Source organism: Choloepus didactylus, chromosome 11 (genome assembly GCF_015220235.1).
Source record: "Choloepus didactylus isolate mChoDid1 chromosome 11, mChoDid1.pri, whole genome shotgun sequence".
NCBI lineage: Eukaryota > Metazoa > Chordata > Mammalia > Pilosa > Megalonychidae > Choloepus > Choloepus didactylus.
The window spans coordinates 75076172-75103271 of NC_051317.1; the positions used below are offsets into that span (position 1 = coordinate 75076172).

Sequence of the window (27100 nt, forward strand, 5' to 3'; positions counted from 1 at the left end):
AGGAAGAAGTTCATTGCAAACAATGTCCTACCTTACACAAATTGATTAATCTTTCTGTGTCTCAGTTTCCTCTTTTGTAAAATATGAATAATCACTGCTACCATATTGGGTTATTATGAAAAATAAATGAGTTAATATGTGTAAAGCAGTTAGAGCAGTATCTGGCTCTCAGTAAGTCTTCAATACGTTTGTTATACCCACTTCATACTGTTGAACTTGATGCTGGGTTTCTCTTATACTTCTGCAGTTGATTCAGCATAGGTGAGAAATTTACATTTTGCTCTAATAAATTATATCTTGCTGTTTTGAGATTAGTTTTCTGAAGTGGTAGGCTTTTTTGATTGGATACTATCATCCAACATCTAGATTATTTTCTAGAATTTTACTGTGGCATACTACCAGAATCCTCTCTCATTGTGAAGGTTGATTTTTATTTATTTAACAAACTGATTAAGAGCCTACTATGTGCTGTATTTCTGAATGCATATGTGTCCATGAGTGTTAAACCAGGGATAAAACCCCCCGATCACAAAGATGACTACATTTTTAATAAGGGAGGTAGATTGAGCACATATAATCCAAATATTTAAATAAGAGCCTGACATGCAGTGGGATAAAGCGGGGATACTGGCTGTGGGCAGATTTTGGAAGACTCATACCATAAGGATTGAGCATGAGATCTAGATGTCTTGGCATATTTCTTACTTGAGAAACTTACAGAAGGATAAAAAGGTTGGCTTTTCTTTTTTATTTTATTCCTTAAAATTTAACATATATATATCGTATCCTAGGGTAGGAACAGAGCAAGGTTAGTTTTGTTTAATAAAAACAGGGCAGCTTGTGAAGTCTGAAAAAATCACGTATAGACAAATCAAAAGGCCTGTTTTGCAGAGTGAGTAGTAAATGAGAGGTCGCCAAGACAAAACATTTGGCAGCTTTAAAAATATTCCATACTTATTTGCAGTAAGGGTTCTACATTGAGAATGTAAGCCTGTAGATATGGAGAAACAACTATAAAAGAAATTCTTGTGAATTAGTAGCATTTAAGTGCTTTAGAGAAGTCAGAGCACAGGAAGGAAGAAGGAAGTACTCATGAGACTCAATGCTGGAGTGGAAGAGAAGACAGTGCTTTTGGTAGCCTAGAGGCTTACACAGAGCACTTGACCCAGGAAGGACTTGAACCTGCCTAATGAAATCATTAGGAATGATTTCAGGAGAGGGTCTGAGCGGGAGATGTACTGTATTGCAACTGTGGATCTACGACATCAAAGTCTGCCGTGGCCTAGAGAGGTATAGGCCCCCACCCCCATCCCCCGCCCCAAGCATCAGGTTTCTGACCCTGTTGCTCAGGGTCAGTTTTTTTTTTTTTTTTTAATTGTGGTAACATATATATAAAACATAAAATTTCCCATTTGAAATGCTTTAAAATATTCAATTCAGTGATGTTAGTTACATTCACAATGTTGTGCTACCATCACCACTATCCATCATTACCAAAATGTTTCCATCACTCCAAATAGAAAGTCTGAACCCATCAAGCAAGAACTCCCCATTTCCTCTCCCCCAACCCCTGCCTCTGGTAACTTTTTATGTACTTTCTGTCTGTATGAATTTGCATATTCCAGTTATTCCATGTAAATGCGATCATATGATATTTCTCTTCTTGTGTCTAGCTTATTTGATTCAATGTGATGTCTTCAAGTTCCATCTGTGTTGTAGCATGTATGAGAACTTCATTCCTTTTTATGGCTGAATAAATATTCCATTGTATGTCTATACCACATTTTGTTTATTAATTCCTCCACTGATGGCCCCATGGGTTATTAGGAATATTTGCCTTTTAAACTCACAATGAATATGGTATGCCTGAAATTGTACAACAAATCATCTCACAATGTTTCTTCTTTGCAAGATGAAGGAGATGGAGTAGATGACATCTCATGGCTTTTGATTCTCCAGAATCTTAAAAATCCATCAGGAGTGACAGTCATTCCTGTTCCCCTATACATCATGTTGCCACTGTCATAATCAGAGCTGGACTGATTAAAGGTCTGAGAAGTTTGACAACTCTTATGTTGATAAGAAGCTGATTGAAAGTGCAGTACCTAAAAAAAAAAAAAAAAAAGAGCCTGCAAAGAAAGAGTAATCATGCATTCAGTCAACATTTAGACCACCCTTCTGTACCCAGAAGGCACTGGGAATGCAAAAGCAAAGGAGACATGGTCTGCCCACAAGAACCTTCTCAATGGAGGAAAGATCAACAAGAAAAGTGCCAATATCATCAAGCTGGGTTTAAACGGAGGCCTGTCTCAGGGCATATGGCAATACACAGTTGGGGCCGCTACATCAGCCTGAGGTGTCCTTAGGCAGAACAGACAGCAAGGATCAGAGCAATTATCTCAACACTAAACAAGAAAACAGGATTGTAGCAGCTTTAGCTTGACTGACTGTCAAGGGGGTGGCTTTTTACAACAGGCCAAACAGATATCCATCTTTTAGGGAGACCCTGGCACATGCAAGCTGATTCTGCCAAATTTTTTATGGACAGAAATACCTAGGAGGTGAGTCCTTGGAAGTAGAGGAAGTCGCTCATAAAGAGTGCCCCAAAGGGGCTGAACTACTTCCATTTGGGGAAAAGGACTCAGGCATTAAGGTCACTGTAGGGAGCAAGGCCAGAGTAATTTTAAAGGTTTTTCCAATTTGCCTGATACAGCACCAGGAAAGACTTGTTCGTGGTTTTTTTTTTTTAAGATTTTTCTTTGCCCCCGTTTTCTCCTTCCAGCCACTCCGGTTTGGGTTTTACATATGACTCGAAAGTGGAGTCGAATTCATAAAAGTGGTGGAAAGGGGGGAAGAGGCGGGGAGCTTCAGGAAGTCTTCACTATATTTTTCTCAGCTCACCGCGGGAGTGCAAGTCTGGGGTGGGGAAATCCAGCCTGCGCCCGGGATGGCGGATAATATCAAAGCTCCAGCGGCCCGCAGCCGGGCCGGGTGACAGGGCGGCGGGCGCGGGAGGGTCTGCGGCGGGCGGCGTTGCAGCAGCCTCGGCACCACCGCCGCCACCGCCGCCGCCGCCCGCGGGCGCGAGTGTGCGCGGGTGTGGAAGGCCGGCGTGCGGACCGCGAGGGTGGGCGCGCGTGAGCCGGAGTGGGGCTTGCCCCTCGCCGGCGCGCCCGCCGCCCCGCCGGCGATCGCTCTCCGGCTGTCCTCAGCACCCTCGGCTCCACACGGCCGTTGGTCCGGGCGGGGAGGGAGAAAGTGAGACTCGGTGTCATCACCATCCATTGTCAGGAGCCGAGGCAATTGGAATCCAGCAGCGGCGAGCAGCAGCTGGGCGGTCACATCTGGGAATGCAAAGCCGACCTCCCCCTCCTCCTCCTCCTCCACCTCCTCCTCCTTTCTCACCCGGGATCACTTCCGAAACCACTTCGACTTCAGCCCCTGCCTCGGCCAGAGGTTCCATTTTTAACTGAATATTTACGAAAGCTGGAAGCGTGCGAGGGGGGTGGGGTGGGGTGGAAATAGCGGCTGCTTCTTTTCCAGGGATTTATTTCATGGGGATGTGTTCAAGACAAGAGCGAATTCAGAAGGATATCGACGTCGTGATCCAGAAGTCCAGAGCCGAGAAGGACTGCCTGTTTGCAGGTGAGTTCTCGCCTTTCCAGAACCTCGGACCCAGCGCCAGCTTCTACTGCCCGCCCGCCGCCCAATTCCGAGTTTTCTGACCGCGACGTGTGTGGCTGGGGTGGGGGGTGGGTTGCACGTTCCCATTCCGGGGTTCATTTGGCAACAGCTGCTTCAGCGGGAGCCAAAAGGGGGAGGGGGCGCCAGACCCTTCTTACCCCGCCCCCGTCTAGGAGCAACCACCAGCCTTCGAGGCAGAAACTGGGTGGCCCGAGCGGGGGGTCTAAGCGGAGAGGCAGTGCTGTGCATTTTCAGCCCCCCCGCAGTTGGACGGAAGCGTCCAAGCTCGTCTCCGGGTTTCCAGCAGCACGGCTGAGCCGGGCGGGTTGGATCCGCGGGGTTTGCGCAATGGGCTGAGCGGCGGCGGCTGCCAGGAATGGAGCCCGCTGCGCTGCGCTGCGCTCTGAGGCTGCGCCTGGCGCCGAGGCCCGCCAGGGGGTAGCGCTGGGCGGAACTCCGAGCCCTTTTTCCCTCCACTCCCCTCCGACTGGAAATGAGTTATCCCGAAAAGAGAAGGGATTCCCGGGATTCCCGGAGCGCCCCTGCCTGGGGGTCGTTTTTCGTCCATTTTGCTCACCGTAGAGAGGGATCGGATCTTACTTTCCCAGCCACGAGCCTGGCGGGGCCCGCTTCCGGCTGTCGCGATCGGGAAATTCCCGCCGTTGCCATGGCACCCAGCACTTGTTGCGGGGGGGGGGTAGGGGGCGGCCCCCGGTTCAGCGTGTGTAGCGTCCCCTCCGGCGCCGCGGGACAGGGGACCTATCCTCTGGACCCGCGAGGCCTCCCCTCGACTCCACAAAATAGGGGGACCGAATCATGGCCCCGGTGATAAAATCCACTCAAGGGGTAGCTTTTAACAGGACTTTCCATTTCAGATTTCAGATACTCAGATTCCACCTTTACTTTCACCTACGTTGGCGGCCCCAAAAGGTATTTATGTGTATAGAGTTGTTTCATTTCTTTTTCACACGGTTGTGTTTCCTTTGTTCTTAGCGTATTCCGCGTTTGGGTAATTGACTTTTTTTAAAGTCTTGTTGTTCTTTAGCCTTTCATCAAGCCTTGGTTTTAAATAGTAGAGGGAAAATATGTTTGATTCAAGTGTTCGAAGACCACGCCACAGGCAGTGAGCAGGACTCTCACACACTTCATGTTAGAGCTGTTCTACTACAATAGTAGATTTGTTCTTTAGGCGTTTTGGGGTGATACAGTCAAGCAGTTGTAAAGCTGGAATGGTCTGAAGTGGAATGCATGAGATAAGATGACACAAAACAGTTTGATTACAAGCGGTGATTTTCCTGGTGAGTTGGGACTGCATGTTTCCATGTTGACATAAACATGCAGCCTGCCAATTCTATATACGGTTTTATCTTTTTTTTTTTAAGAAGTGGTATTTTGGTTTTCACATTTAGTTGTAGGAAAGAATTTGGAGAGTTTTATATAGCTGGAGTGTACGCCATTTCTTTAGGGGGACAAATAGATGCAAATTTCAATATTAAAGTTAACAGTTTGAAAGAAGTGGAAATTCAATTTTATATTTAGGAAACAGAGCTAAAATGAAAAGTAGCCCATAAAATATGTCTTGATGTCTTCACTTGTTAAGTTAGCCCTTTGGAATCGCAATGATTTAACAGAACAGTGGCCAACTTAGGAGGACTGTCAGAGAAACAGCTTGGGGGAAGGGAGGTGGGACTCCTCAGACCTCTCCTTCTTCTGGGACTTGACATCCAATATCATTCGATTACATTCCAAAATATTTCTTAGCTAATGGAAACATTTAAGAACATATAAATTTCAAAAGAAGATTCCTCCTGTAAATACATTTTTAAAAGCTTGGAATTAATATGAAAAACATAAAAGGAATGCCATCAATCCTAAAAATATTTTGTAATTCTTTGCACAGATTTGCTTTTGTTGCATTCTACTTTTCCTTAAAACTTTAATCAAAAAGTTATCCAGTTTCCCATATATGCAACATACCTGAACCCCAGAATTGGTATTTTGATTTAACTTAATAGCTGAAAATATAACAGTGAATCACTAAACTTTCATCAATACTTGTTTTTTGGAAAGAATAAAATTACATTGTTTCTTATTTCTTGGAGTACCATTATCTTTAATTATGAATGAAAATAATAATTAAATTACAGGAGATTCAGCTAAATTAATGCTGCTCCTACACTTAATATTCAAAAGACATTGGTATATGACTAATATCCTCTTGGATTATTTCAGCAGTTAAAATTTGCTATTCATAATGTGGCCCATTGAAAACATTTCCCAAGCAAGCAATCAGGTAGATATCTGCTCGAGTTGTCTATTTTACAGTTGTTGCTATTCCACTAGTGAGGTGTGCAGGGACAGAGAAAGCCCTAAATGGACTTTTTGACTAACAAGCTTTTGATTTTTGATAAGATACTTGAGTTCTTTTGGTTTCATTTTGCTTATGTGCACAATGAGGAGGAGATGGAGTTTGAGCCATATACTTAATCTCTAGAATCTGTTAGGTACCACAATAAGATCATCAGCAAATTATTGAACAAGTGTTAACATAGCAAGAAGTCTGGAAGATATGAATGCCTCCAGAGAAGGCCAGGGGGATGGAATGAATAATTAACTAGTCAAGATAACATCAGTTTTCACGGTAGGGACAAGTACCAGTGTTGCTATTAAAGTAAGACATGTTTCCTTTTCTATGAAATCCTGTTAAGGGATAGTATTTTCTTTTGTTCCTAATTTAAATTCATGGGACTTGTATATTTAATGTGGACCAGCCTGTTAAAGGAAAAAGACAACTGGTATCACTGCTGGCATGATTGCTTTGTCTTCTTAAAAGCCCACTTCACAATGCGATAAAATGCTGTTTTAGTATATTAACGGTTGATAATCCATTTATGGGTTTGTAGCTAATGTCAACGAAAACATGTTTTTCTGAAAATAAAAATATGTGATTTTTTTCATTATCTACATTAGAGTCTGATATTTATTTTCTATTTCCCATTCTGACACATCAATCAGACATTTAAATATTAAAATAATCCTATTCTATTTTGATTTAATGTGCTTATCAATTCATAATAGTAACTAATAGTACTATTTCATGTTAACTAGACTGACTTCACCATTTGGAGGAGGTGGGAGTCTTTGGAGTGATAGTACATGATTATCATGAATTGTATTTAACTACCACTTCATCTTAATCATTGAGAACGTATTTCAAGAATAATTTTCAGTTCAGGTGGTAGATAAAACTTAATATACCATTTCCTCTACCTACCACTTACTGAGAATGAGTTATACATTGTTCTCAAGACAAAGGTTGCTCCTATATGTTACTATTTAATAAAAGAAATAATACAGATTTTTTTTTTTTTTACATGTACTTTTCTTATGTTTCTTATGGATGAGAGGAAATGCCAAAAGGTGCTTGTGTCAGGACTGGCCAGTGGCCTAGTAAATTGGCCTTTTATTTGGAGGTACTGTTCTGCTTTGATGGACTTTAGGTGAGGAATGAGGGAAAAGAAATTGAGTTCTCAGTTTTCCCTAATAGGGAAGTTTATGGAATTATTATTTTCCTCACTTTTGGATGTGCAAACTGAGGCTCAGAGAGTTTGAGAAACATGCTCAAATTCACTCAGTTAAATGTGGAATTCTGTTCTTTCATATTCCTGAAACCTGTGTCCGGTCTTTTGGATTAGTGTTCCCAACCTTTTTGAGCATGCAGACACTTTTTAACATCTAAAAAGTTTGCGACAATTTACTTGAGAGTTGTAGTTTTAGTGTCTGTTGATTGAGAACTACACAACAAAAAAGAACATCTGTGAATTCCTTTATGGTGTTAAATGTTATGAGTTTGATTAATAGCACTTATACTTGAAAACTTAATGTATGGCAAGATTAATTCAATCTGGCAGTGATCCTTAGTACACTCCTGATTCCTGGACTCCTTGGAATAGCTCTTCAGCCATTACTGGTTAAGGGCCTATCATAGTCTTATGCCCTTATACCCGTTGCTGTCTCTCAATTTCAGGGGTGTGCTAGGAACTATAAATCAAGGGCCTCCATTGTATGCACTTTGTAAGATTATGCAAAAGTTACTCCTTCCCTATACTTTTTCATATTTGTGATCTCCTGTCTTTTATTTATTTCTTTTCTATTGATGAGCAGTAAATTTCATAAAATCAAAAAGACTCTGGGTTCTGGTTCTTCATCTCACTTGGCATTCAAATGTAGAGTTAGAGGTAGAAGAAAGGTCAAGTGGGTGATGACAGCGACTTGAAGGGATAGGAAAGCAGACTGAATCCTTGGGGCCAGTAACTAACAAGGACAAAGAGGGCAGGGGAGTCCAGTGGACCTGATTATAACCACTGTAGGTTCCCCTAATTGTGAACTTTAAACATGGGAAGTATTGTGGCAATAGAACCCTGAGGTTTTAAAAATGCCCCAAAAGAATCTTTTAATGTAACAAATATTCGAAAAAAGAGATAAGCAAAAGAAAAAAAAACATGTGATTCCTCCATCTATTAACATATTAGAGTTTATTCTTTTAGAATTATGTCTATATGTATGATGTCTATACTCATATGTCTGTATTTTTTTTCAAAGATTGTCTTATGTTTTGAGACCTTACTTTTTTTCAAGAATATAATATTAATGTCTTTCCTTTAGAAATGATTCTGAGAATAAAGAAATGTTTATTAAATTTAGAATTTTCTAATCAGGGAGTGTGATTCTGTGTGATCTCTTGCTTAACCTTTGGCAGAACATTCAGAATTGCCCTTAAATGCATACCCTTTGTTGTGTAAATTCACATGCTTTCACATGGTAGTGGGTAGATTGGCATCTTTTGAAGTATGCCCCTTGTTTCAAGGGTTTCTATTCAAATAAGTGTTTTGGAGCATCAAATGTGAAGCTAATAATAGTACACTCCAAAGTTCCTCCAAGGCACCATGCTACCTTCTTTTTCACCCGGGTCTTTGCACATGCTACCTTGAACATCTGTCTACTTCCTGTCCTCCCACTTCCTCCTCCATCTCCACCCTGTTCAGCCCTCACTGTTGAGATCTTTGCTAAGACAAATTCTCCTCTGAGAAACCTTGCCTGGTACTCACTGTCCCTTGAATGGTTCTGCTATGTGTTTCTAAAACCATGTTGTAACATTGTATTGTAAGTGCCTGTTTACTGGGTCAGTTATTTGATGGTGAGCCTTTCTTGGAGGCCGGAATTGTGTCCTTATTCATTGTGTTTTTTGCAGTCTTTAGCACACTGCCTAGTACAATACAGTTTCTCAAGAAATATATGTTGAATGGATTATTAAATGAATGGTAAAACATCTTCTGGCAGGTGGGAAGTAATTTCCTAACCAAATGACCAGTTGTGGATATGCTCAGACACTTAAAAAGCCCCCAATCTGGTAATGTGATTTGCATTGGAATTTCTTCTTAATCCAGGGTGACAGAAGTAGCATAACCAAGTTATAAACTCTGGATTAGATATACAAATGCTTTTGAGGTACAGACAGAATGCAGTTGTTTAGGATGAAAGGGAATTATGGGGACTGTGATATACTGGAGAATCTGAACTCTAAAAGTATTTAACCCAATTTAAAAAATCAGCAGCACTCTGGTGAGCAAGCAAACTTTCTGGGAACCTTATTCCACCTGACTTTCTCTAATCCATGGAATGCCATGAAGGGATAATCTATTTGATTGCCAAAGCTCATTGATTTTCTTTTGACTTTCTTAGAAATGAGAAGGTGGGGGACAGCCAGGAGGAAGAGGGAAGGAGTAGAGAAGCAATCCTATCAACTTAAAAAAAAAAAGAGGGAAGGAGTAGAGAAGCAATCCTATCAACTTAAAAAATTTTCATTTTGAAAGAAGTACATGCTCATTTTTAGAAATCTTGGAATATGCCATTATTTTGAAACTATCAGGTGCTTCTTAGGGTCAGAATAAAAAGAGTGATCTTTTCTTAAATCAAAGATTAACATATTCCTCTTGGCAATGGGGACTTAGTCACCATAATTTTATGTTACATCAATTGTTATCCAAGATACTGATTTTTTTGAAGTGTTTTCCTTAGAACCCTGGGAAGCTAGCTGGGATGGAAGGGGGCTGAAGCTAACAGGTGTGAAGGAAGCTGAATGGATGAGTGAGGAGCTGAGCTTTTGTGCCTCTTTTTAAATTACAATTGCTCTTGCTCTTTGTTCTATATAAAATTTTCTTTGAAAAAGCTTTCATTGTTAAATAGGTTTTAAAACCTCTGACCTAAAAATAACCAACAATTTAACAGAAGTATAACTTTATTGAAACTTATATATTAAAAAATATTTAAACTCCATTTATTTCATGATTAAGGTAATATTAGTAATGATATTTATTGAGCCAATAACACAGACTGTTATACTCGGCCTCTTTTACCACATCCTGTCTTTGTAACAAAGATAAAATAGGTTATTTTGTCAGCTATTTTACATTTTACAGCTAAAGAAACTGAGACTTGGGTAATTTAAATAACTTACAGCTAGTAAGAGGCAAAGTGGGAATCTATTTCAGTGTAAGTCAGTGTTTATGTAAGGCTCAAGGAGTATTGGTTGAACTGGCATGACAAGAATAGTTTGAAATGTTTGGGGATGGGGAGGGATTGCTAATGGGGTATATGCCAGGGGCAGTACTGAGAATCTGTTTGGCAAGGGACATGCCTGAGCTCAGTACCAAGCACAAGAATCAGAAAAGTATTTACATTGGCTATGGAATCCTTATGCAAATATTCAGCAGTCTGCTTAAATTCCCCATTATTCCCATTGCAATATTTTAAAAAAACATACAAGTGGAATTTCACCAATCAATGATGTTTTAAAGTCTCTGCACAGGTTTGCTTTTGTGTAGATTATGCTGTAGTAGTTAAATCTTTGCCACTGACTTAGTGTGGAATTTTAGTTAAGTATTAACATGTAATCTGTCTCTTTTGCATTCTCTAAATTTCTTTTTCTTCCTTGTATCCTAGGAAAGACTAATAGGAAGTGTGTTTTAATTAAGAAGGCTTGTCCTCCCAATTTTATTGTGATAGAATCTAGGTTTTCTGTTCAGTCATCTGTCTCACTGGATATCTTACTGCATACTTAAACCTGAATGTTCTCAACTCATCAATACAACTGATAGTTTCTTCTTTAAAAGAAGCTTCTCTTCCCAGCTTCTCCTTATCTTATCACATCATTTGGGCTAGACACCCAGATCAAAGTTTCAGGTTTCAGGTAACCCCTCTTCACCGCTCTTGAAATTCTAGATGTTAACTTAGAAAATGTTGGCATCTTCATCCTTCGTTTTGACAGCACTTACTTAGCCCAGCTCTTGTTCACCTTCACTTACATCACCATAACCCAGTGTATTTTAAAATTCTTGATTAAAAGCCATTTTTCTATCCATTCACATATATATTCCAGGCTTCCAAACCCTCTCTTATTATTGTTTTCTAGCCATGCTCCCTTCTCTTTCATTACAACACTTGGTGAATTCTTGCTTCTTTTACTTAGTAAAATCAGGGTATGTCTTTCTTTCTATCTTCTAAGTAAATCTCTTCTAACTTTCAGGGGCCAGTTTAAGACACCCTCCTCCCTGAACAATTCTCAGAAAAGTACAGATCTTTTTGTCTTCCTCTCTCTCTCTGTTTGAAAGTCATTTTTATTTATTTATTTGCTTTTAAACTTTTAGTGCATTAGGCATACTGCCTTAATTTCCCAGGGCTGCTGTAATAAATGCCACACACTGGTTGCCCTAACAGGAATTTATTGTGTTCCATATTTGGAGGCTCTAAATACAACGTCAAGGTCTTAACAGGCCATGCTTTCTACTGGAGTCTGAAGTGTTCAGGTTCTGGCTTGCTGCAATCCTTGGGGTTCCTTGGCTTGTATCTCTCTGCCTCCATCCCATAGTGATCTCTCTGTCTGCTCTGCTTCTCCTTCTGCTCTGTCACCTGTGCCTCTGTCTAGATTTCCTCTCCCTATAGGGATTTCAGCTATGGATTAAGGCCCTCCCTAATTCACAAATGAATCCCCACATTAACTAATGAGGTAATCTTCAGAAGTCCTATTTAAAAATCGATTCACACACACAGGAGCTCACATTAAGACTTGAACATGTCTTTTGTGGGGTGGGGTTCATGAATTTCAATTCCTAACACACAGCTGTTCAGTGTTTACTGATTGATAACATCTGTGACTCATAATACTATTGATTTGGATAGCAAGATCATGGTTTTACTTATCACAAAGACCAGTAAATTCCATCTTTTCATTAGCCACAAATAGCATCCCCTCTACCCATAACACTGCATGATGTTTTTGTGCTCAGGAAGCTAGAAGGAGAACATGAGTAGAACAAAGTGAGAATGAGGGGACATCATGGTATCTGAGGAGGATGAGATGAGAATATAGATGGATTGTCCCCAATTCATTACAGCGTAATAACAACAACAACAACAGTAAAACTGAGCATACTTTATTTGCATATCGGTGATAACCCAGTTTGTGGCTGATGCCCTCTTTGTACTAGATGGAGATTGTCAAGTCATTCAGTGTTAAATTTGAAAGAGAGACAATCACTGAAACTTTTGTGCAGTCAGATATATTTCCCTTGTTCAGAATCACCAGAAAGCCTGCTAGCTGACTTCCGCCAAGGTGGTTTCTTTTTAAACATTTTGAAATATAGATTGAAAAGACCTTACTAATGACCTGACAAATATTCTTACGATTTGTCACCTGATTTTGAAGTGCTGAAGTTATTTGTGTTTTCATTATTGTTATTTTGTTAAAAAAAGTACATTATTAAAGAGTCACTTGAATATTTATGTATTTCAAATATAGAACTGAGGCAGATACTAATATAACTACTTTACATTTGTTAGGCTTTCATATCTCTGAAGAAAAAGTACAAACAAAAATGGAAAATAAACCAAAAAAATTATTGTTTAGCTCAGAGCTGTGTAAAAGAGAGTCATTATAAGTCAAATTAAAAAAAAATAGTCATGCAAAAATAAACCAGTATTTCTTTTAGAGACTAGAACTCTAGTTCCTAGTAGAATGCTTGGAATATAATAAATATTTCCTAATATTTCTTAAATGATAGAGTAATACTACTCCTGTGTTGTTTGATAGCATTTCTCAAATTATTTAATTTGATGTTAGGTCTGTGAGCAGATATGTTTGGGAAATGCTTAGGTAAACAATATTGTAATGGCAGGCTTTTCAGGGTCTTTTATATATGAGTGTGTGTTTTGCGTGTCTAAAAGGTGAATGAGGTATTCAGTGTTTTTCAATCTTGATTACAGATCTGGAACATCTCAAGGGAGTTGTTTTGTGGAAAACATTTTGGCAAATTCTCAGTCTTATTCATTAAAAATAGTTTCTGGGAAAACAACATTGTAATAGAAATGGAAATTACCAATTCACAGTGAGCCCTGAAGAATTTACTTTCAGTAATTTTTATAAAAATGGCTTTATGACAGGGAATACTTCAATTAAATGCATTTGGCATTTCATGCCATTAATTTTTCTACGTGAGAGAATTTATTTCTCTGGGTTTCTCATTCTTTTCTCAGTTGTGTTGAATCCATTTATGATAAGGACTCTCAACTGTCCTTACTCATCAAAGCCCTGGAGTTAGCAGAATCCTCTTTGGTACATGATTAGAAGTCAGTCTCAAAAGGAAGTGTTAGAGATAGATAATTATTATGTGTAACAGAAGTACTCATTATGTCCTCTTAAATTCTGTCACTTTGCAGTAGAGCTTCTAAGTGAACAAGCTGTGATGGAGTATACACATGGAGAAGTTCATGGTGAGGGAGATTGGGAATTTATGTAAATGTTTTCTTTCTTTTGATAAATTACATTTAAAAAATTAATGAGGGTGTCTTTTGCAAAAGTCAATGATCAAATGAGACTTTCAGTGGAGGATTTTAAAATATTTCTTAGAAGTTTTGGACATTAGTCAGAAAGCAAACTCACTTCTCTGAGACAGTGTCAGTCATTAAATTTTAGGAAGCCCACATGCTCCTTTCAGAAACAATTGATTGGAAGATGAAGGGTGTACTTTAAAGTACATTCATGTGGCTACAGGATGAGGCATATATTTAAAGTGATGTTAATGGATGTAGTCCTTTATAAATACTCTATAGCTTTTATGATTCAGTGAAACCTCACATGTAGCTAAGAATCTAGTAAATTCTAGGTTTCTTATTTGTAAGACATTATGCAAAATCTTAACTGAGTGAATTCCTTATTGTGACAGCACATTTGGTTGTCTGTATGTATCCGTGTCACTGGTCTTAAGAACAGTCTTAGATGTTGACATGTGGGATACCTACACAGAATGCTAACATCTGCTTGTATAAAAGCTGATGCAAGTATTATTTCTCATTAAAATGCACCACTGCTAGATATGCAGCAAAAGAAAAGAAAAGAAAAGAAAGAAAAGAAATAAAAGTTTGACCCTTTGCCTGAAAAGCAGTCATTACTTTCTTAACACCATATAATTTAAAATGATCCCTCTAGTGAATGGACAGATTCATTTTTAGTTAACTAAGAAAAAAGTTTGAATATTTCATTTTGAGCCAAATTCTTTCTTGATCCTTGTTGGAGCAGTCCATCCTAATGGAAAAACCAGACTAGAATGGTGATTTCAGTGGATTTCTCTTAGATGATTTCAATGAGGAGTGCATTTTCTTGGCTGAATTTGGCCCCCAAATGATGAAACTTGGGCCAAGAAAAAATTTAAACTCAATTTTTTGAAACCATGCTAGTTTGACTTAATATGAGCTTCCTGTGATGACTTCCTATGTCATTAATTTTAAATTAACAGTTTCCTCAATTCTTGATGCCCAATACTCCCAGAATCTTTTCCAACTGTAGATAATTGGCAGGGAAATATATGGTTAGGGAATAATTTCACAAAGGTTTTTTAAAATAGAATTTTTTACTTTTTTAGCTTCTGGAATACATTCTGGGAAATGTTGCATTTCAGGTGTACATTTTAAATCAAAAGGCAGGTGCTTCCCAAAACTTTTTCAACTTCTAGAGAATGATTCTGATCTACAATGAGTTTAAGATTTTTTTTTCATTATATAGACATATAAATTTAAATTGGAAAATTATAATGTTAGCTAACTATTTTTATTAAATATAAGTGTCTTAATGCAAAATTAAAATGGGTAACCTATATTATTGTGGTCTGTTTTAGTGTGTCACTATATAGTTGAGTAAATCATGAGTAAATCATAATTTTATATTAATAGAAATCTCCTATTAATTTTACTGAAATATAGTTTATAAAAGTATATTAACTGTATTAGGATTCTCTTGGGAAACAGAACCGACAGGATATATCTATAAATATTATGAGCTTTTATAAAATTGTCTCACAACTCTGGAGATGTATGAGTCCAAATTCCTTAGGGCAGGCTGCAAACTGGGAACTCTGATGAAGGTTTTTCATGAATTCCCTGGGAGGAGCTGGCTGGCAAAAATAGAGATGAAAATTCCCTCTTCTGACTGCTGAAATCATCACTTCTCCTTTTAAGGCCTTCAACTGTTCGGATGAAACGTCTCTCATTGCTAAAGGCAAACTACTCAGTTGATTGTAGATGTAATCAGCCGTGGATGCAATCAACTTAATGATGATTTCAGTCCATGAAATGTCCTCAAAGTAACAATTAGGCCAGTGCTTGCTTGACCAAACAACTGGGTACCGTTATATAGCCAAGTTGACACATGAACTTAACCATCACACTAGCCAATTAGTAGTTATTCAGTATTAAAAGAAATATTAATAATTATTATTGATATTTATAAATAATTTTATAATATTTATGAAAATTCTGTGTCTCAATTTTCTAGTCACCATTGAAAATAGTATATTTAATCAGGTCAGTGCACTTCTCAAAACCAATTAGGAGTTGATATTATAAGGTATTTCTGTGACTGAATAGTGAATTTAAACATACAACATGTTTGAAATCTCCCTCTTTCTTCCCCTCAGCTGCACATCTACACAAAACACCACACATACCACAAACATACATGCAAACACCTGTAACACATGGCAATTTCAATGGATTTTAAGTTTTTCCCCTTACATGTGCAAAGATAATATTCTAAACTATGCTTGAAGACATTAAGAAAATAATAACCTCTCACATATATATATATATATATAGTTCTCGAAGATTGGATGTGTTATTTGAGAATTGAATTACCTTGGACATGTTAAATGTTTGTATCTTCAGGGATTGACATATAGGCAAGGGATACAGTTTAAAAAATTTCCTTAGTGATTCTGATACCACATTCCTACTTTTAGAAACACAGGTATACATAAAAATCTTAAAGAATATAAATTAGACTGAGCTTATAGATTAATTATAATTTAAACATTTTTAAGATTTATGAAGTTGCATTATATGTTTTCCAAAAGAAATGTTGCAAATGATTTTAAAGGTATAGTTTATTTAAAAGAATACTTTACAGCTCATGATATTATAGTGTGTTGCAGCAGAACAGGTTGATTTGGATTCCTTCTAATCAGCCATTCAAATTACTTAACCTCTATCTGTGAAATGGAAATAAAAAATTTGCAGCATTTTCATGTTTGACTAGATAATATACTAGTTAAGGGTATCCAAAGACTACCCTCGATTCTGTCTGTGAAATGGAAATAAAAAATCTGCAGCATTTTCGTGTTTGACTAGATAATATACTAGTTAAGGGTATCCAAAGACTACCCTCACACTCAGTGATTCACTAGAAGGACTCACAGGACTAAGAAAAAGCTGTTATACTCATGGTTGCAATTTATTACAGCAAATTAATACAAATAAAAGTTAGCCAAGGGAAAAGGCACATGGCACGAAGTCCAGTAGAAACCACGTGCAAGTTCCAGATGCCCTCTTCCAGTGAAGTCACATGAACATACTTCTCCAAGCAACTATGTGTGATAAGAAATACAACGTGTTGCCAACCAGGGGAGGTGACCTGAGCCTTGGTGTGGAGGATTTCTACCCGGGGTCAGTCACATAGGCATGCAGATTACAACACCCCAGAGCAAAAACAGGGTTCTCCATAAAGCATGCTTGTTAGCATAAACTATTTGATCAAACTGGTAGCATGGCCCCAAGTCCTCAGACATACAAAAACACTCTTAATCAGCTCATCTCCCAGGAGCTGGCTAAGAGCCATTTCTAAAGGCAGGTCTTCCTTGGAAATGTACAGGGTTTGAGCAACCAAGGCCTGCCAAACCCTTTCCTGTACATACTCAGACATGTCCAGCACAGGACTGACAGAGAAGGCAGTGCCTCTTACTGTTATTCATAGCACCGACACAGTTCTGCTTCCTGGGGACTGTGGAGCACATGAGCAAGGAGAATAAGGGTGGAGTGGGGGTGGAGGGGTGGGGAATCCCTTTTTGGGTAGTCACAAAACAAAACACACTAACTGATTTGAAAATACAGAATTTTCTTGACTTAAAGTGGTGTGAATGTGTAAGATGGACCTATCTTTGAATAACAACTTTTAATAAAAAATGCATTAAATGCACACAAAAGTAAAAAAATAGCAATAGCATACATTCATTGAATGCTGTTTTTTTCAGTGTCATTTTAAAATCTTTGTCATTTATAAATCTTTGTCAGTTTAAGAATCTAAAGATTCTTCAGACTCACTTTCAGCCATTGTCAGATCCCCACAGCATTATAGATGCATGGCTTTTCCTCCCCCTTTTTCTGTGTTCCTGGTTAGACCTTCATAATAGATAGCTTCTTTTTCTTTTTTTTTTCAATTTGAAGAAGTCTAGTTTTGTTTACATTTATTGTTTGTTTAAACTTGTAATTTTTTTCCTTTGAATTATGTTTCATTTGAAATTAAGTAGTTTTTCCAGAAAGTTGGCTGAATCCTGTGCCAGGGTCTCCACATGGGCCCTTCTTCTGATGGGTCCCTCACATTGCACCAGCCTCCCTTGACCTTAGAAAGTCTGGTGTATGTTCGGATAGATTTGGCAGTTTCTATAGCCTTTTTTGTATTGCTTGGCATGTAATATTCCTTTCCAAAGGAAAAAAAAGATGTTTCTATTTCTGGGTACCATCATTGCATTACCTAATGTGATTCCAATCAAATGACTTGGGTGACAGTCAGATGAAGTGAAATATCGTTTTGAGGACTAAGTTCTCATGTTACCAACAAGGGCATATAAACACCACAACTTCGGCCTGCACAGTGGTTAGGAAGTTTCTTTTGATATGGATTTTAAAGACATAAGTTAAAAAAAACCATGTCTTATAATTAAAAATTTTCTATAACTGAGCAAACACTTAATGAGCACCTAATATAGCTAGGTGAAGAAGATACAAACAAGAGTCATATCTAATTGCTGCTTCAGAATTACACTTATGCTTTTTTTGTCTGAAGCAGATCTCTAATTTGCTCCATGTAAAGGATATTTAGAAGCTTTTAGAAGGAAAAAATGGTTGGAACAATTGTATGCCTACTGACAGACTGGACACCTCAACATTTACACTTTTAATTAAAGTATCTCTTTGATAATTTAAACTAATTTTAAGCAGGGTAACAAAAGTGAAAGGTGTACAGATTCTGTGGGAGAGGGTATTTTGGGACCAGATATCCATCCGTAGGCTTTATCACCTGGGTGCTAACGTTACTCTTTTTTCATACCCTTTCCCTTCCACTTCTGGTACCCTACATGTTCTGTGAGCTTCTGTTTTTTCCTTTCTTCCCACCATGACTTTCTTAGCTGTAGGAGTTCCTGTAGAGAGGCAAGGTGGAAACACAAAAGTTTGAATGAGCATTAAGGCCCTTAGTAAGTTATGAAACCATTTATATTCTTCATGCCCCTCCTCTCACTCTCTATCTCTGTGTATTCACAATATATATACAGTATATGCACCCACATAAATCTAGAATTTTTATAGAGTAACTTGTTGTCTCACCTGTTATCTGCGGAACATCTTTCTTTAGGGAAATACCAATTGGCAAATAAATGAGTTGTTTTTTTTCTCTGAAGCTTGCTTAACTGTGTTGATCTCATACACACAGTGAAGAAAACATTACCATGTTATAAAGTATGTTTCACTTTCATATACTTGCCATATGCTGGTAACTCAGGCTTTGCCCTTTTTAAGGGTTAGTCTATAAATGATGTTCAAAGGCATTGGTAAAAAAAAAAAAAAAAAAAAAGTGTACAGAAGAATTATAGAAGCAGATTTAAATTAAAAATTAAAATCTGGTATAATTTGACACAGATTCAAATAGCCCTGTATACTTTGTTAGGACAAAAAGTATGGGTGTGTCTGATTTTCACAAAATTTATTACCATTAAAAAAACAAACAAGAAAAAATTATTTTTTTGTACTCTATTTGAGAAGACATGTGAATACCTTAAGTGTTTTAGAAATTTTGTGACTGGTTAACATTTTATGAAATGGTCATTAATTCAAAAGATAGATTTTAGTCATCTTAAAAATTGGTTTCCATAGATAATTTCCTTAACAATAGGAGATAAGTGTTAGGAGTGTATGTATTATAAAATATATTGTGTTAGGGATGTGTATTTGTGTAAGATATATATGTACTAAATATAGGAGAATATGTGTTACCATGGACATAAGAATAGAAGAATCATATAAGTGTACCCAATTCCATTAGGAAATACGCTTTTTACTTGAAATTTTAAATGAGAACTTAATTACTCTTAAATGTCTATTGTTTAATTTTAAAATATCATTTCAGTAAAATACGATTGAGATTTCTCAATATCTGTAGTCATTTTTGGAGATGGGGTAGACTTAAAATTAAATGTGTTAGGCTTTGGGTCCACTTTATCCATTCTTGAAGGTCTGTTGGGTTTGGGTCACTGATCTGTAAGGCAAAAGTCATTCAGTCATCCTTAATGTCAGTAGTGACTCCAAAGCATCTTCTTTTAGATCCTGTTTACTTAAAATGAAGGGGATTAGCATTGGGAAACCAAAAAGGAGTGATATTAAACATTCTTCTCTGATATCTACAGCAGCAGTTTTACATGTGAGTTGTTATTCTTACAGTTTTAAATTGTATAAATTTCATATATTATTTCATTCCTGTTTCAACTAGTTGTGAAGCATTTGATCCAAAATAAAATTAAAGTCTTCTCCATCATGTTTATAGAGGAGATTCATGAATCAGAATAGGGTTTCTTTCAACCTGAAGTCCTTTAAGTGTCCGGGAGTTGGAAAGACTAAGTAAAAAGTCAAACTGTTTAAGTGTGATTGTTAAGGAAAAACTGTTTTGTGTGGTTAATAAATGCTTCACCATGTAACCCTGCACTCTGTCCCCCTGTCTTCCCACCCACATTCTAATTTTCTAGTTTGTTGCTTGTAGTAAGATGTAAATGGAAACCAAATAACCAAGCTTGTTAGAATTGCGTCTAAAATGATACATTTTTTTTTCAGAGACCCAAGGGAACATAAGGGGTGGCCTTGTGACCTATTTTTAATGGTTTAAAATCTTTTTGTTTTGCTTTTCTTTTGTGCTTAATTTTATGGTTATTATTTCACATCCTTTGATTTAGAACTTCAGCTACAAATGTTGCTCATAAATACCATTTGTTGTATTGGCAGATGGCAATGTATAGATGGTTAGAATTTAGTTGTTTGATCAGCCCTTGCAAATTGCTTAGCTCAAGTGTCAGGACATTCTCCACTTCTGAGTGAAGAATTCTAGAACTGAACAGAGAGCAGAATTGCATACACATCAGTGGTTTGAACAGTTGATACCACTTCCTTTGCTTGTAAATTGTTCATCTCGTTTTTAAAATACGAATAAAAAGATTTTCTACCAAGAATAATAAACTAGCATTTGCTAAGCTACATTTTAATGAAATCGCTTGGGCTTGTTTGTAGTCACGATGAACATTTTCAGTTCATATATTATTATTAATTCCATTTACTGAGAGAAGGTACTGAAATAGTATTCAGTATGATAACTGCCTTGTTACTGCAGAAATGTAGACCTTTGGCATTTTAAATATCAGATGTTTTAGGTTAAAAAAAAGCCACTGTTTTCCCACTGCAGGGAGAGAGAATCTATGCTCGCTTGTGCCCCTTTAATCTTTCCTTTATAAAATTAAGCCTAGAGGCCTTATACTATTTACATTTTTTTAAAAATTAGATCATGTAAATGTTAGGTTGGACTTCTAGTTCGTAAGAACTATCCTCACAAATAGTGAAGATAGGATATATTTATATCCTGTTAAACTGTTTAGCTGTGACTAGAGATAAATGTGGATAGTGATGATATTTTTAAATTTAAGTAAACTTTTTCTGTGATCAATGCAATTGTGATGACTTTTTAATTTTCTGAACTAATATTGGAACATATGGTCTGATAAATGCAGTACATTTGGGGAAGGCAAGATAAGAATGCTTTAAATTAGGATTGACCTGGAAAAGCCTCTGTCCCAGTATTTATGGATTATAAGGGGGAGGGGTTGAAAAGAAACATTAAAAGCATTGGAATGGCAAAGAGGACAGATTAGCAGCAAAATCCAGGATACCTCCTGAAGAGGTAGAAAATTCCCGTGGTTAATGTAGCTGTGCTCAAATTGAAAGCTTTCCACCAAGTAAATTTTTTAAATACTCTGATCTTAGCTGGAGTGTGAATGCTTTATTTACTTTGAGGAAGTTATTTGACCCTTCTCATGAATTCCGTCACTTTCAGAGTAATGTAAATACATTTTCCCTTTGGCTGTTTTGCAGAGGACATTGAGGATTAATTAAATTTAAAAGAAAGTAGTGCATTGAACTCCCAGGAGACAGAGGAGCTGTTTATCATTTCTCTCATCATTCATTTCTTATTCATTCATTTTACAAACATTTATTGAATACCAATTAAAATAAAAGCAGTATGCCAGGTATACTAATTGGATGAATGGTGAGGGTGGCTTTTGCCCTCATTATATTATGTGTTCATATTTTATTTTTAAAATTCTCATTATAATACGAGTAATTGTTCAAGGATATAATATTGCCCTGTTCAGCAATAGTTGATCTTTTGACTAGCATCATTACACCTATTTTTATTTTGTATATTAATTTTTCCTTTCTGAATTTAGAGCTTTTTAAATTCTACTGTAAGAGATGCACAAAATAATTTCATATTTTTCTATTGTAATGAGTTACTATATGAACTATTTTATCCTTATCAAAAAAAAAATTGAACACAAGTTATAATAGCAAACCAAAATAAACCCCCTACACATTACCTCTTTCTTTAAAATATTTCTAGTCTTGTTTTAGCTTGGCATGTTCAGAATAATTTTAACCTAATATTGTTATTTGTGAAAGTAGCTCTAAGTAGAAACTCTAAAAAAGAAAGCCTCTAATATTCACATTTTGGCATTAAAGAAGCATAAATTAGTCCACAGATTGAATTAAACCATGATAATTATCAAAGACATGGGTATGGGATGGTTAGCTTAAACATTTTCAGTAAGCACTTATAGGCTGTTCTAGTAGAAGGATACATACAAAATTTCCCAAGGAGGTTGGAGAAGTTTCCTAGTGTAGGTGACTTTTTAGCTAGTTCTTGGATTTTTTTGAATAATCAGTATTTGAACAGTTTTGAATCTGGACAGGTAAAATTAGATACATTCAGATTAACATGCCCAGTTCTCTCCTTTGAATTTGAAGAGAAATAAAGACCCCATTTTCTAAATTAGTATAGAGAAGAGGGGAATTTCCCTGCTTGCTTTCTTAATTTGGGTTTGCGATTTTGGAAAAGGAAAATAATGTTCCTGGAATCAGTAGTCTTTGTCACTACCAAATTATGTAGGTATGTAGATTTTTTAAGGCTGATGGATAAAACAAAACAGTTGGGCATGTGATCTTAGATAAAAATTAAGAATGCTAAATCAACATGAAAATTATGGACTGGAAAAATGCTGGATTGAGAATGACGGTAAGTGACAACTAATATTTTATACTGATATATTCTACTTCTGTTCAAACTATGTCATGTGGTAAAAATGATAAAATGCATACATCTAGTCTTGACAGCACCAGCATTAAACTTCTGCTAACATCAAGAGTCTATCAGAGACTTTATGATAATATTTTAGGTCTTAGTTAATATTCCATTGGTGAAGCTGTGTCAGGAGTGATTTCCAGGACTCACTATACTTGCAAATATGCAAATATACAGCATGGACTTTGAAAAATGATTATCATCAAGATGGTTACTTTGAAAGCTAGGAGCTCAGGAAGCATCACAAATGGTATGTATTTGTTTTCCTGCCCACTGTTCCTTCCCAGAAGCAGGATGTGGATGCAAGTATCTCTGTGTAGGTGGTGTGCAATCAGGAGACCTCTGGTTTTGCTGCGGTTTTATTGAATGAAGATCATCAAGTCGTTTAATGTCTCTCTTGCCTTATAAAGTAATCTTTTTTTTTTTATAAACTCCTTTTTTAAAAAGGTAGATTTTATATTCCTGATCATTTCCTTTGCATTGTGTTTAAAATTGTTATTTGTAGTTGGTTAGAAAGTGGGGATAATTAAGCCAAAATTACAGGAATAAGCAGGTCACCATCAGGGTACTACACATGAAGAACCACACAAGAGCTGTGTGTCTTGACATTTATGTCTATCAGGATGCCTTCATTTGCTATGACCGAATACTCAACTCAGACTGACTTAAAAGGGGATTTTTTTTGTTTATCTAACTCTAAATTTATTGGTAAATTGGGTTTCCTGGTTTGTTGGCTCAGGGTTTAACAGTGTCTTCTAGAACTTGATTTCTTTCTAAAAGTCTGCTCTTGTCTTCTATGATGTTAACTAGTATTGTTTCCTCCTGGGATTGCAAGACAGCTGCACATGCCAGTGGCTCTTCCTCTTCTGTAGTCAAGGGTGAAGGGTACTTTCAGAAATTCATTTTTTGAGGTCTAAATTGCATGCCCCATCCTTAGAGTCTGGGGTGAAATCAGCTATCTGCAAATTAGCTACCCCAAAGAAGATATGGTATAGTAATAAATATCAGGAAGATTTCTAAGAAAACAGAGAATAGATGTTTGAGTGGCAGTCACAAAGTCCACTGAAGAAAGAGATTTTCTGTTTTATTCCGTTTCATAATTTATTTTTCTGCTTGGTCTCTGAAAATCTTGGGGACAGTTGGACTGATCTTAAGCAAATAAATGTACTGCGCCTATGCAAGAATAGTTTACTCTAACACACAGTATCTGGAACACATACAAAATTCACTCCTTGATTTGAGTGTGTCCAGGGCAGACTTCTGTAACCAGTTATCAGTATTTCTGCCATGAGCTTAAGGATCCCTGGTGAGCTGGCATTGCAGAGATTGACTGAGAAAATATATTGGAATACGTTATAATGAACCATTCCATTCCAGTGCAGATGGCTGGGATAATGATGTAAATATTTTATTCTTATGGACAATATTTTGCTGTTCATTTAACATTTATGTATTGATCTAGATTTCAAATTCACATATATGACATAAATATTAATACCTTAAAGTCATAATGATAGGAATTAATAATCAGATAATTTTCATATCTCTATAAAATATAATTATGAAAGTTCTTAAGTAGTACAATTAATGTATTTATTAATTAATGCCATGAAGGAAATTCCAGCTTGATTCTTTTTTTTCAAAATTCAATTTTATTGAGATTGTTCGCTTACCATACAATTATCTAAAGTGCCCAGTCAGTTGCCCACAGTACCATCATACAGTTGTGCATCCTTTATTCCAGAAAAGAAATAAAACCAAAAAGAAAACTCAAATCCTCCCATACCTCTAATCACCTCCCCCTCCATTATTGACTCATAGTATTGGTATAGTACATTTGTTACTGTTGATGAAAGAATGTTAAAATACTACTAACTGTAGTACATAGTTTGCAATAGGTATATTTTTTCCCTATATACCCCTCTATTTTTAACTTTTAGTTGTAGTGTCATACATTTGTTCTAGTTCATGAAAGAGATTTCTAATATTTGAAGTACAGTTAATCATGGACATTATCCACCACAAGATTCACTGTTTTATACATTCCCATCTTTTAACCTCCAACTTTCATTCTGGTGACATATGTGACTCTAAGCTTCCCTTTTCCACCGCAATCATACACTATTCAGCGGTTAGTTTTTCTTACAATAATGTGCTACTATCACCTCTGTCCATTTCTAAACACTTAAGGTAAACCTAGTTAAATATTATGTTCATAATAAGCAACCACTCTCCATTCTTTAGCCTCATTCTATATCCTGGTAACTTATATTTCATGTCTAGAAATTTACATATTATAATTAGTTCATATCAGTGAGACCCTGCAATATTTGTCCTTATGTGTCTGCCTTATTTCACTCAATGTAGTGTCCTCAAGGTTTCTTCATCAACCCATTTTTTTAAAGAGTTTTGTTCTCCCACCATACTTTCTGTCCTAAGTAAACAATTGATGGTTCCCTGTATAGTTACATATTTATGTATTCACCACCATCACCACTATCTATATAAGGACATCTCCATTTCTTCCACAAAGGAGGAGGAAGAGTCAAAGAAGGGAGAGAGACAAAAGAAAAAGAAAAAGAAAGAAAAAAAAAGACAACTAAAAACCAACAAAAGGAAAGACAGAATTAAACTAAAGTAGAATAAAAGAGTCAGACAACATGACCAATGCCAAAAGCCCCATATCCCTCCTTTATATCCCCCTCTTATAGGCATTTAGCTTTGGTATATTGCCTTTATTACAACAAAGGAAGCATAATACAATGCTTCTGTTAACTATAGTCTCTAGTTTGCATTGATTGTATTTTTTCCCCAATACCACCCCATTTTTAACACCTTACAAGGATGACATTCATTTGTTCTTCCTCATGAAAAACATATTTGTACATTTTATCATAATGGTTGAGTACTCTAAGTTTCACTGAGTTATACAGTCTCAGTCTTTATTTTACCTCTTTCCTTCTGGTGTCCCACATGCTCCTAAGCTTCCCCTTTCAACCATACTCACAGTCATCTTTGTTCCATGTACTTTGTTGTGCTACCATCACCCAAAATTGTGTTCCAAACCTCTCATTCCTGTCTTTTCCTATCTGTCTGTAGTGCTCCTTTTAGTATTTCCTGTAGAGCAGGTATCTTGTTCACAAACTCTCTTATTGTCTGTTTGTCAGAGAATATTTTAAATCCCTCATATTTGAAGGACAGTTTTGCCAGATATAGTATTCTTGGTTGGTGGTTTTCTGTTTCAGTATCTTAAATATATCGTACCACTTCCTCCTTGCCGCCATGGTTTCTACTGAGAAATCCACACAGAGTCTTATCAAGCTTTCTTTGTATGTGATGGATCACTTTTCTCTTGCTGCTTTCAGGATTCTCTGTCTTTGATATCTGATGATCTGATTATTAAGTGTCTTGGTGTAGGTCTATTCAGATCCATTCTGTTTAGGGTATGCTATGCTTCTTGGATCTGTAATTTTATGTCTTTCATAAGAGATGGGAAATTTTCATTGATTATCTCCTTTATTATTGCTTCTGCCTCCTTTCCCTTCTCTTCTCCTTTTGGGACACCCATGATACGTACATTCATGCACTTCATGTTGTCATTCAGTTCCCTGAGACATTACTCATATTTGTCCATTATTTTTCCTATCTGTTCTTTTATGTGTAGGATTTCAGGTGTCTTATTTTCCAGTTCCTGAGTGTTTTCTTCCACCTCTTGAACTCTGCTGTTGTATGTCTCCATTGTGTTTTTCATGTCTTATGTTGTGCCTTTCATTTCCATAGATTCTGCCAGTAGTTTTTACAAACTTTCAATTTCTACCTCATGTTCACCCAGTGTTTTCTTTATAGCCTTCTTCTCTTTTGTTATATCTTCCCTGAACTTGTTGACTTGGTTTTTGATATGGTTTAGCATATTTCTTTGAAAATCTTTAATAGATTGTTTCATCAAAGTGAAACAATATCTCAACTCTGTCTTAATTGAGATGTAAGTTCATTCCTTTGATTGGGCCATATCTTCATTTTTCTTAATGTAATTTCTAGTTTTCTGTTGTATAGGCATCTGCTTTCCTTGGTTACCCCAATCAGATTTTCCCAGACTAGACCCCATGTTTACGTCTCTAAGTGGGGCTGTATTCAGAGTCAAGGTTCCCTAAGGGTGTGTCTTAGAAGATTGACAGACTTTTCTGTGAGGCCTCTAGCCACTGTGTTCTTCCTAACCTGCTCAGCAGGTGATGCCTGTCAGCCTGTTGCTCCCGACTAGTGTAAGGAGGTGTGGCCCCTTTCATTCTTAGCTTATTTTGTTTCTGTTTTGACTGTTTTCCCCCAGGCTCTGGTGTCTGAGTTCTGAAGGGCAGGCCTGCCCTA

The 27100-nt window shown here is 36.9% G+C and overlaps 1 protein-coding gene across 1 annotated transcript in view; it reads left to right on the forward strand.

Moving 5' to 3' along the window:
- The first annotated feature begins 2893 nt into the window (after positions 1-2893).
- The window catches only part of PARP8 (poly(ADP-ribose) polymerase family member 8), a 215756-nt gene continuing 191549 nt past the window's right edge, over positions 2894-27100 (forward strand). The window contains exons 1-3 of the mRNA XM_037799282.1: positions 2894-3456; positions 3544-3645; positions 4560-4614. Coding sequence (XP_037655210.1) covers positions 3351-3456; positions 3544-3645; positions 4560-4614 — 263 coding nt within the window. The 5' untranslated portion in view covers positions 2894-3350. The remainder of the gene's footprint in view (positions 3457-3543; positions 3646-4559; positions 4615-27100) is intronic.